Below are 12,580 nucleotides of genomic sequence, written 5' to 3'. Positions count from 1 at the left end.
GTGTTCTTATAAATGTCTTTGTTCTTTGTAGTTATCAGAATGTTTTCAGCTCTGCACTTCAGCCCATGAGTTATTTGTCAGTCACCTAGTCACCTAAATCTTACAATAGCATTTCCATTCCTGGTTGGCTGATCTAATCTGTGAATTCCTTCTGCTTTCAGGTGAAACTACATTTCATTTAATGACTCATTGTTGTTTAAAGCTTGAAACTTGATTTGTGTTAAAGCCAGCAGAAACAAAACTTTTTAGCTGGTGTTTTCCTCAATACTTCTACGGAGTCTCCATTATGAAGATGTTTCCTTCCGTAGTCAAAAAAAGGAAGGACTGGTGAGCCTACTGCAACTCCTCTTTAGATATGCAGTCAAACCAACCTCGTCCAGCTGCTGCTGTAGGTTTTGAGGGCATCTCGGTTGAACGTTACCCAGCCACCTACTCACCAGCCCAGGGTTTTTTCATAAGCCGTTAGGACTATAGTAACTGGGGTGTAATCATGTGTACATATTGCAATGACAGGGGAAGCAAAATGCAATTAAGAAGAGGCAGTTTTAAGTAGATATTTTACACACAATTAGAGGACAGCAATGCCTGCACCCATTACTGTACTTACAGAGGAGATAGCTGATGCTGCTGCGGCATGCTTACTACAGTCTTTGCAGGTTGTGCTTACGCGTACAAAGTGACTTTTCGGTGCCGTTCTCACATGGCACCTGGAACTGCCTACAGCACAAGTGAACTCCTGTGGTTTGCTGAAGTGTCTGTTGGCACTTCTAATATTTTCTTTTATAAAGCCATCCATACAGAATACATAAAAACACTTAAGGAAAAGCAAACATTCTGCAGTGCTGGCTGCCACTGGAGAAGAAAAGGCATTAAAGAAATAGAAGCTTTTTGGCAACCGCACAAACATTTTGCATGTTAGCGAGAGCTGAGCTCAGAGGATTATGTTCAAGGTGAATGACTTAAATTTCCAGTGGTGACAGTCACCTTGTGGCTCTACAACCGAGTGTTTCTTCACAAGCCAAAACCACAGTTGTTTCAAGGCCACTGTCTTACGCTGATACTATACACATCGCTCAAGATCCTGATCAGAAGGAGATTCCTTGTGTTTTCTGGGGAAACCAGCGTCCTTGTATCGCAGGACATACATTCCCCTATCCCACAGGAATGGGTCAGAGGGGTGGGACCCTGATCTCATTCAGCTGCGAGATAAGCAGCACCCCAGCACTCGTGAGCGTGCATCAGCCAGCCTCTTGTGAAAATAACAGTCAGCCTTGACCCAGACCCTGTGACCCGTGCTGTTAACTGCGCAGCCATGCTGTGGAGCAGGTATTTCCACAAGATGCAGCACCTCAGCTCGAAATGGAGGGACCTGACCTGTTCTCTTAGCTGCTGTCTTTCCTTTTGGCATTTGGCTGCAGGCTCGGGTACCAGTGATCTCTCGCTGCACTGCAGGAACTCCCACAAGAAACCTGAGCATTAGCTTCTGGGGCTTCAGCGCAATTGCTGCTCGAGTCACGTTGGACTGATAAATGGAAAATTTTTTTCAGGTTGTGGGTTGACTAAGACTTTGTACACAGTTGCTGGGAGTGGGAAAAGGAGAGGGACTAAATTCATTCCCCATCCACCGACCGCTGACAGCAACAAGCAGCAAGCCTACTAAACATCCACCATGGCAGCAAAAAATGACAGATTAGTTTAGACTTGTCATCCCAATGTTAACGCCCTGCTGAAATGCAGAGGGCAATTCACGCTTTTCTTAGAGCTGCTGTTTCAGGCACCTCAAATTGATCTATATCAGAATGAGGTTTGAAGGAAATTTTCTCAACCATGGCTATATGGTTTTCACTTTCAAATGAAATCTAATCCTACTAACACAAATGTGCAGTCATTTTGTAACTACCTACAAGGCACTGGACAGCGCAGCTTGATGGTGCAATGTAAAGCTGGAAAACTGAAATGGAAGATAATGATTGTCACTTTCTTCAGTTCTACAAGACAAGAAAGTATCTAGAATGTGGAAAAAAGTCAGGTACTTTTGTCACAGTAGCAATGCAGGCTTGATAATTCAGTTTGGGCACTTTGCTTCAATTTTACACTTTCTGTATGCAACAAAGGGATGTTCCAAAATGTAAAAGTAGTATAAACTGGACTGTATGTTTTTAACAGCACTATGAGGCCCTATGAATTGTGATAATACAATGGGGCAATAGGTGACAGAGAAGAGAATTCATTAAGTCACTAGGCTAGATAGAGTATTTCTTGTTTAGCTGCAGATAGTTACAATGTTTACCTGTCCATTAAAGTAATTTCTTCCAAAGTTGGAAATTCCTGCAAAAATCCAGGTTAATTTTGCACGTTGTTGAGTTATAAAGACTCACTTCTATACAAATGAAAGAAATTATTTTCTTCTCCTAAGTGAAGGCCTTCTCTAAGTGAACAATTGCATAGAGGCCCTGGACTTGGCTAAGAGGGAAGCAATTTTACAGACAAATCTCCAAATTTTATTAAAATACATCCCCCAAGTATAGAGTTGAAGCAAAGTGAGACCAAGATTTTCCTCTTCCTTCTTCTTAGGATCTGTATACTTTTTCTTCCCCTTTAGGGAACGTACGTGACCTCAGCAGTCTGTCTAGCAGCAGGAAGGATCCCCACTGCTCTTATGCCTCCTCAGCGATAAAAGCAAACTGAGAGGAAAGTGCACATTGCACATGTACAAACATTTATGCTGGTGTGAGTGTATTGATAAACCGTACGTTTTAAAAATGTTTTATATTCAGGGAAAAACTTGTTATTTCCACTTTGCAGATGAAGACGTGGAGGCAGACAGACACTGCATCTCTGGAGGCAATGCTCATTGGTAGGTTTAACACAAACGAGAAGAACTTTTTTTCTTCGTCAAATAATTTGCTACTGCAGGCTGCTGTGGGACCCAAACCAGAAACGGGTTCAAAAGAGACTTTGACAAATTAATGGAGGATTGGCTATTAAACTTGATGATCCAAATGTAACTTCTAGCCCAGGAGGTCACTAAACTGACAAGTGATGAAAGCTAGAAAGATTTATTGCAGAAAGGTTGCTGTTTCTTATATTCTTTCCCTATATTCCTGCTACAATTTACACGTTTGTGCTCATTAGCAGTCACTATATGGGAACAAAAAATAGCTTTGATGATTAGATTCATGCTCTGCTTATTTTAGGAATTAAACCTCACCCAGCCTCTCACATAAAGGCTCCTGATACGGTTTGGTGTGACGAAGCCTGTAACGCTGCTGCTCCTGTTTATTAATTTGCTCCCCGCAGAGATCACAGGGGAACTGGCTGGGACGATCAACTGGCTGTTGAAGATGAAGGCTGCTGCTCTTACTCGGACAGTGGCTCATTAAGGGGTAGGTCAATCTGCTTCCATTTCTCTGTCTGCACAATGACATCCCACTGAAAAGTGCTGTATTAATAATGGAAGATTTTATCTGCTGATGCCTCAGTCTAGTACTTTTCAGTCTCTCTCAGGGGAAAAGTCTATATTATTGACAGAGTAGAGAAGAAAAAAGTTGAACCTTCAATCCAAAGCAAAAACATTACCACTCACCAGCTCTTTTAATCCTCTTCCTCTCTTTCAGTTGGTAGGGCTTGTGATCGTGTGACAAGGGGATAGCATTCCCATCCTTGTCACACAAGACTCCTCGCGAATCACCAACGTTGGCCACTGTGAGTTCTTTATCTGACAACAGTGCAATCAAACAAGTTGTACCTGGAAAAATAGAAGGGAATGGGAAGCAAAACAAATACATGGGGATATGCGTGTGTGTGTGTAAAAACATGATTAGCAGGAAAATGTTCTCCCTATTAATAATGGCAGAGAGGGGTTGAAGTAGGAGGAGTGTATTGCGGTCTCTGTCTGATAGCTGTTTTTTCCTAATGGCCGAGGAAAGTAATAACAGAAAAATACAAATTAGTCTCAGAGCCCACTTGCAGTTCTGTGAACTGCAACTACTGCACTGGACCATGCATGGGTAAAACAGAGCACTCTCCCCTCATTCCCTCAAGAACTGAGGTTGTTTTTTTTTTATTTTTTTATTTAAAAGAGGAAAAGGCTTGACATTTTTAATTACTTTAACCTTTAAATACACAGAAAATGTAATTAGTCATTGACCACTGTATCCAACAGGCATAGTATTTGTTGGCTAAAGTGACAGGAAAATATTGGAAAAATTGGCTGTTTTTCAAGTGCAAACATTATGGGTTTTATTTTCCTCATTTAATTGATGCAGAGTGGAATGAATATTGAGCAAAGCAGATCCTGTTAAGACCATGCCTTTTCTATATTTTGCCCTTCGAACTAGTGCAAGCTGTACCCATAAAAACTCCAGCTATTACAAATATTCCTTGCACAGGCTTTTGACCAGATGTTTCAATTTCATTCATGCTTTAGAATCAAAAGATGGCAAGTAAGTTTTTAGATAGACACTAACAAACATTAAAAGGGAACATGCTTGGCACTCAGTTTAGATTGCCCAGTGCTGCTGAAATTCTTACAAAAGCTACTCTGGTATCTTTCAACAGTAAAGAAAATTAAGTTAATGGCTGCTTTCTTTTCCTTTTAGGTAAACCAGAGAAGCACATGGTTGAGTTTTCACCTCTGTTACCAATTTACATCTGATTATTCATTTAAAAAAAAGGTGCATCCACAGCTGGGGTGCTCCGGAGGAAGCACTTGGGGCCAGCACGCCTGATGAAGGGCCCCAGTGATGAAACTCAACCAACAGCGGTGATATAAAGTAATGTGTCTCCGCTTGTACGTTATAATCGGACAAAGATGCAGTTTTAATGGAAATGCCGGCAACGGGGCATTCTACCACTGCCTACCATCAGCAGCATCCTGACCTCTGGTTTTGCTCCTGGGGAGCTATATTAGGGTTTAAGTCTATGTTCTGTGGTCTTAAAGCTAAATTCTCATAGCTGCTGCTTGTTGCGTTCCTGTCCAAACCCAGAATTAAAAACTATGTTTTGCTGTTCCCATGTCAGTGGTTGAATATCCCATAACTGGTATAAATAAAATAGCCAGTAATAAACAATTTGTGTTTAGATGCACTATGTTCTGAAGATTTATTTTTAACTTAATGCCCTGTCTTGCACAGCTCTAAACTTGAGCTATTTTTTTCACAAGACAGGCGCATATATATATATTATTTTTTGCAACTGACTGACACATTGCAGACCTAAATGGATATAGTTTCCCATTTGTTGCTAAAAACCCCTGCTAACCGCACAACTTAACGGCTCACCTAACCACAGGACATGCAGAGGAACGCGTCTACCAGGATCACCCGAGGAACCCAGCAAAATGAGCTGCCTGCTCAAGAAACACCTTCTCTGAAGGCTAAACAAGATTGCACCAAAGGGTGTGAAGAAGGTTGTGCTGAAAAGGGCACCTGCCGGCTGGATGTCTGCCCTGTTTGGATGCAGGTGTCCAGCCTTAGCACCCTGGTGAAGAGACCTGCTCTAACACCAGAGGACCTCATAGTTAAAATACCAGTATCCAAAACACAAAGACAACAAAATAATAACGAGGGCGTAAACTACTGTAGTGGGGTGCAGCTGGTCATTTAAGCAGAACAAAATGGGATTTAGCATTTGAGGTCACCTCATTCTCTACCTGAACAAAAGCTATTAACTCTGCAAATGCATAAAGCTCTGCTTCAATAAGAAAATTATAATAACAAATGGCACTTGCCCTTGCTTTTGTTTATGAAACTTTCCTTAACAAACATTCAAGCAGCACTGTGCTGACAATCTGCAAGAGACTAGAGGGCTGGTACCTGCTGAAGCTGGTCTGACATTTTGTCTAAACTTCAGAGAAAAAAAGAACAGCTGCCTTTGCAGTTTGGGTCGAAAACAAAACCTGTGAAATGTAAAACAGGGGCAAAAGTGAAAGCCCTGTTGGACAGGAACACAGAGCCAAAAACAACTCCAGAATGATCCTGGAGTGCTGCAGGACAGAGACCCACAAGCTGCACATGAGGCTGCAAACCTCCGTGATCTACCACCCAACTGATGCTTCTTTCTGAAGATCAGAGCTCCAGCTTTACCTGTAGCTGCCATCTTGGCCTGACATTTGCATTTGTAAATTCATCGACTCTCCTGTGTGCAAGACCACCCTACTGCTCTGCAGATTGCCTTCCCCCCTTCCCGTGACACCAGCCCAGTGTGTATTTTTCCTACAGGCAGTTGTAAAAATCATGCATTTCCTAGTAAGGAAAATATTGCAAATAACATCCTACAGCCCAGGCGTTTGGAAAGTAAAATGCTTCACAAATAGAGTCATTATTACCACAATTTATATAAAAATGATAACTTTGAACATGGTCTTCTTGGTTATATGATCTGTGTGAATGAAAGAGAATGAGCATCTGAAACAGAGGATAACTTCCAAAGTGATTTAGGAAGGATCAGGTGTTTCACGGTCCCTGACTGATGGCTGGGCTATTGTTAAGTCCCTGACCTCACGCTACTGCCTGCCATTACATGAAAAAGCAAACTTATTTTACTTTGTTTTCTTTTCCATCTATTTTTATTTCAGTCATTTAACCTTGTGTAGAGTTAGAAAACATCGTGCTCTTGTCAGCCGCCTCAGATTTAATGCAATTGCACAACGGAAAATTCCCAACATAAAGGGTCCAAAATTGAGAACACATGTTATATTGGTCCCTTGATGCAGCTGCCTGAATAATACCCTGCTGAGCAGTTTACAAAGAAAATCACCAGAAAATTTAAAACCTGTACTATACTGGCTGTAGAGATAGGGGTTTTTTTGTTTGTTGGGGTTTTTTTTTAAGCCAGGTAAGATTATTGGTGTTGTATTTTAGTATCAGACAAGGCACCTTGTAAAAGTCAAGGCTGCACCAGCTCTACCGGTTTTTAGATAACCACTTTATCGAAAGAAGGAAAAGTCACCAGAGCGCAAACAAGACCTTTAAAAGGCATTAGGGAGCCCAGGCATGATCCAGCTCACCCTGCAGCCACTGGAGATCTGCAGCATCAAAAAATCCTGCTGATGCCTGGCTCCAAATCCCTGCTGGTGGGGCAGCTCAGGATGAGGACCAGAGCTCTTGGGCTCCAGATGGCCCAAGTGGGTTGAAATTCCTCCAGTGCCCTCATTTCATCCTAATCCATTAGCAAAAGTGCAGTTAATCTCACCAGGTGCTCACCACGTCACTTCTTTTCTCCCTCTTTGCGAAGTTCTCCAAGTCTGTCATGCCCCACAGCTTTCAAGCCATCAGCACATGTAACCTCTTCCCCTTCTCTTCCCCCTCATCGCTCTCATTGACCCTGAACTTTTGCCAATCCCTCGTTCATAAGAAATCACACCTCCACCCTGTCCCTACCTCAGGCTCTTAAATGGCAGAAGTCCCTGGCCAAAGCTCTTCCTCCTGAACAACTGTCCCTCCCACACATGCCTTCTCACTGCTTTTCCCAGTCTTCCACCACCTTTTTCCATGGCTCTTTGCACACAGTCTCTTTCTCAGACAAAACTGAAAAATAAGACTACCCCCTCCTACATTTTGACCATTGCTTCCCCGTTTGCACAACACATGCCGAGGTTGCTCATGTGCTGCCTCCCATCTACCTGTCTTCCTACTCTAATAAACTTGATTTTAACATTTTTTAATTCATTATTGCCTCATCCCTATGCTTCTCTGGCTCTTTTCTTTTGCAGCACATCTTCATAATGCCACTCTAAAAAAACATCATTACCCTTGATTTTTACAGCTACCACTGCTTTCCTGTCTCACCTGTAAGCTCACTGAAGATGCTGTTTGCAGTCAGTGCCTGAGGTTTTCTTTCCCTTCAGCTCCATGCTATGCCTCCTCCAACGCAGCCTCTTGGCGATGGCTTGCCATTGAAACTGCTTCTGCCGAGATCATAACGGTGTTTTCCAGCCGCAGCGCAGTGAGCTTCTCTCATCCCTCTTACTGCCTCCAGCACTGCCAGCTCAATGCTTCTAGAAACACCTCTCTCCTAGTTTTCCCCTTTGCTTCTCTAATCACAAGCATCTCTGAAGACCCCTTCATCCCTTTCCTCTCTCAAGTCCAGTCTCTGACCAGCCCCCCGTCCCTCCATAGGCTTGCTCCTGCATAGTCCCATCTGTGAACGCACACATGGCCAACATTTCCATACAGACCTCTGCGCCCACTTCTCCGTCCCAGGGGGGTCTCTTCTCTCAACTAAAAGGTCAGCCGGTTTTCTTTGCAGATATTTATCCCAGCACTGACCATCTCCCGCAGCCCGTTTTGGATGGGTTGACCTCAGAAACAGAGACCATCACTATGATCTTCGGAGAGACCAACACTGTCCTCTTAGCGTTTGGCCTAAAAACATTAAACCTCAGAGGGCCAACAGCTACATTAATTCCCACACAGGTGGGGCTTGTGACAGCTCATCTGTATTCAACAGAAGCCTGTGCAATAGGAAATTAGTCTGATCTCACCTCTGAGATGGTCTGCAGAAGGAGGAGGTGGGCTGCACCAGCTGGGACCACTGTGAAGCTGTGGGGAAGAAGATCCCCAGTAACCCTAATTAGAAAGGGAATATCCTGAGTACCTGGACCTGCACCATGTTCGGATGGACACAGCTTTCGCAGTCTGCGTTTCGTAGGGTCAAACATAGAGCTGTGGAAAATTTCTATGTAAACAACATGAGCCCTGCACTGACAGTATCTTTGAAAATAGCAGCAGGTTTGAAGCAGCCGGCTCCCTTACCCAGGTATTGAACTGACAATGGAATAACAGCTCAGACCAGTCCTGCCTTATCAGTGACTCCAGGTCAGATGGGAGGTATGTTAAATCAACCCACACAACCACTTTTTGGTAAGTCTGGATCCCCTTTCGCAAACTAATGGTGTACATTAGCACTCCTGTGATGCCTGACTGCTGGAGAGTAGAGGTCTACCATACCCTTTGAGCAGAAATGGATTCAGAGCGACTGCAGGTCAAGAAATGCGGTACTTACTTGGCTGGACTGATTAAAAACCAAACAAACACCAACTCAAAAAGCCCCTTCCCATCTTTTTTTGACAGTGCTCAAGCTTGAATTCACACAATAATTAAGTAAGAACTAGTATTTTTGAGCTTCAATAATCTCCAGAAGGAAACAGAATTACTCAGAACAGTGCAAAAAGCGGGATAAACAAAAATATAGATTTAAATTTACTCTCCACTAGCAACTCACACTGCATGAAGCTCCTTTCTCATTTATAGACCATGCATTTCCATTTGCCTTACAGGGACTTTAAATCCTAAACAATAAGACCCCAGCAGTTTTCAGGGCAGATACGTGATGTTTTTATCATTAATATAGCTGTCCTCTGTGCCCATCTGCCTCAGCTCCTCCCGTTGAGACCAGACATGTGTCTTCTGAATTTCTATTTTACATGCTCTGCACATACCCCTCAGGCAATGCAAATAAAACTTTGATTATCGCCTGTGGAATAGGCAAGACTGAGAAAAACACCATAAGTAAGTATATGAGGGAGGGTAAGGGAGTCTCTTGCTTCCCAGTTGCCAGGAATATGGATAAGAAGTGGTGGGAGACCATCAAGATCATGAAACGCCGCCTCCGTGCGCCCTCCAAATGACCCACCAATTCTAATCTAAAGCCATAAAAATAAATCTAATTACCCACTGCTTATCTATAAGATAAGCAATGATAAAACCAAACAGCAGACCTTCACGTTTCATTCATGCTACGGCAGTGAAAGGAACTGTGGGAATTGCAAAGGCTGAAGCCCTTTCCTTGTTCTGATGCTCCCCAAACCACTGTGTCCGTGCAGAAAAGGAGGGACAAATCAGGTACTGAAAACAACAGTTCTCCAAACTGAAAAAACATGATCCCAACAACCTGTAATTGGGGTGGGATCACTGTAAAATCTTTAGCGGGGGCGGACGTTTTGCTGGATCACAACGATCTGCGTGCGTCCTCCTTGGCTGGTTTCTAATTCAAGACACCATTTCTCACATGCGTTTTGGGCTTCTCTAATGACATTAGGCCTTTGTCAAAGATTTTGTGAAAGGCCAAGCTAATCGTGCTCATTAGCACTTCTTCGTCCCTTACTCCTTTATAGGTTATTGAAATGTTTAAATAGCTATATGATTTCTTTTAGCAGAAGCTATGCAGGTTAGAGGAAATGCTACTATAATCTCCAAAATACTACACAATTTCAACAAATTACTGGGCTAACCACCTGTGAATGAAATGAGCTGCTGATTGCTCACAATACCTTTGAAAAATACCCATGCCTTTTTGAAGTACCCACCTCCTTTCCCTCAAATGTCTTGCAAGGTACATGGGACTGAACAGCCTACACATCATACAGGCATTCATCCTTGAATCCCCTCAGTACTGGCATTTCCTACAAATGAGTGGCACCTGCCCCTTGTTTCAGTTAACAAAATTCTTCTGCAAAAGCCAATTCTGTAAAGCACAAACCTAAAAAAAAAAAATTCTGAAAATTTAAGATCTCATAATTCTTGTTAATCATCTCAACATAATTTTTTCCCCTAAATTTAAAAGAACTCCCTCTTTTAAAATAGATTCAGAGAAACATCAGGTTCTTAGAAATACATAGAAATCACTTCAAATCTTTCTAAGATTGTAGTTTGATTTCCATCACGAAACTATTCCTACCTGGCTGTATGCAGTACTATTTTAAGATTTTATATTTGAAACATCGATCCTATTTCCCTGTCTAATCAATGAGTATGTGTATATAACTCAATCCTGTTCATCATTAATCATATTTGGGATATACTTACAGACTAACAGATTCATGTAAATGAAGCTATGTAAAAAATACCTAAAAGCGTCTTCCAGGCAGGAAAACAAGAGCTGGAAGGAAGTTTTGTGCATCAGGTAACAAAAGTTAATTACTGAAAAACGGAAACCCTTTTGGGCAGCCTCTCCATCTTGCAGACTGCTCTGACATTGCTTCATCAACACTGCTGAGGAAACAGGGAGTGCGCCCACCTTTGTGCTATCCTAGCACCGCGTGATTAATTTCTTGTCCTTATGAAAAACAATCTTAATACAAAGGGAATCTCCATTTCAGTTCAAAAGTCTATTTCTTTGCATTACTCCCATATTTAGTTTCACCTGAACATCCCACTCAGCCATTTAATATGCTAGAAGTAGAAATATGTTGAAAACTGTTTATTTTTTTCTGGTTAGAAATTTCTGTATGTCACCAGGCTAATTAAAGTGCAGAAAACCACATGTGCAATCTCCTTTGCAGACCGGCTCGGGCATTCTGCAGCAGTTAAACCTCCCGTGCAGCCTTGCAGCAATACAACAAGAAAAAATGCCTATGCTAAGGTCTGTACATGAGAGCAAAAGAAATCTCTTGCTGACACTTCCCTGCGAGCCTTCAACATCCACGGGCAGAAACACCATCTGTGTGGTCAGTGCAACACTAGCATTTGTACACAAGCTGCAAAGTCTGAATTCTTCTGATTGTAAGAGCTCCTGAAGCACTGGAAACACAAATGACTGTAGAAGTTCATGCAATATAGTGTATATACAGATAGGCATCCTGCTACCGCTATTTCAAACCATATTCCTACAATAGCTCAAGCCAGCTGCTACGTAAGCCAAGCAACAAGAGTGAAGAGTAGCTTAGCGTGAGGTTTAGAGATATCAGGCATAGCAGACGAAGTGCAGCCCCCAGCTCATTTACTGCGCTGAAACGACAGCGAGCACGCACCATTCCCTTGCTGAAAAGCACAGGTTGTATAAACAGAAACAAAACTTATTGCTTTCAAGTAGGAATTACACCCAATTATATTTTTTTCCCCGATCTGTTGTTGAACATGTTTTCTTCCATTTCTAGACCTCTACAGCAGAACAAAAATTTAGGAGCAATTTTGTATAATTCACCTCCTTTGAATTGGAGGTATCCAATCCTGGAACAAAGTGGTGGGATTTCTATCGGGTCAAACGGCCAGCAGAAGAGGAGCCGGAGGGTATCACAACTCTTCCAACCCCTGCAAAATACCAGCCTCTGTTGACAAAAGCTGCTCATGTGAACCTATGGTGTTCAGAAAGAAGCTGTAAGTTTTCCATTGGGAAAGATAAGGGTATTCCCTCAAAATAACAATACCTTAACTTCTCTAAGAAAGAGATGGATAAAAGTTTAAAAACAAATAAAACCTACTAAAAGTTTTACAGTGAGATATGTGTAGCCTGCTTTGTTAAGATTTGTCCCAAAGTTTGTGATCTGTAAGACAGATCTTCTATGGATCCATTAGAAATCTTCTACAGCTTTGCATTTCCCATTATGGAAATATATCAAATATCAGTGTAAAACACCATCTGAAGAACTGATCACACACACGAAAAAAAGGGATTCCATCCTCTTAGCAATTTCAGACAAATAAACCCTCCACAATTACAGTGCCAAAGATACTAAAGATGTTACATTTATGACACTAACTGGCTTTGAGGGAGTCAGTTTTGTACCGACCTGCTTCAGGATCCACCCCACATTTTAAGCCAAGCAGAAGTTTGCTGGTGGCCATACAGGGACAGCCAG

At 42.2% G+C, this 12,580-nt stretch overlaps 1 protein-coding gene across 2 annotated transcripts in view; it reads right to left on the bottom strand.

Annotated features, from left to right (window-relative positions):
- Positions 1-12,580, bottom strand: part of PPM1L (protein phosphatase, Mg2+/Mn2+ dependent 1L) — a 109,183-nt gene that overhangs the window by 10,296 nt on the left and 86,307 nt on the right. For both annotated transcript variants that reach the window (XM_069792820.1, XM_069792819.1), the window contains exon 3: positions 3,587-3,748. In XM_069792820.1, the coding sequence (XP_069648921.1) occupies positions 3,587-3,748 (162 nt within the window). The remainder of the gene's footprint in view (positions 1-3,586; positions 3,749-12,580) is intronic.

This window comes from Haliaeetus albicilla, chromosome 9 (genome assembly GCF_947461875.1).
Source record: "Haliaeetus albicilla chromosome 9, bHalAlb1.1, whole genome shotgun sequence".
Taxonomy (NCBI): Eukaryota; Metazoa; Chordata; class Aves; order Accipitriformes; family Accipitridae; genus Haliaeetus; species Haliaeetus albicilla.
The sequence above is the reverse complement of the archived record's forward strand: the minus strand, read 5'-3'. Positions and strand labels throughout refer to the sequence as shown.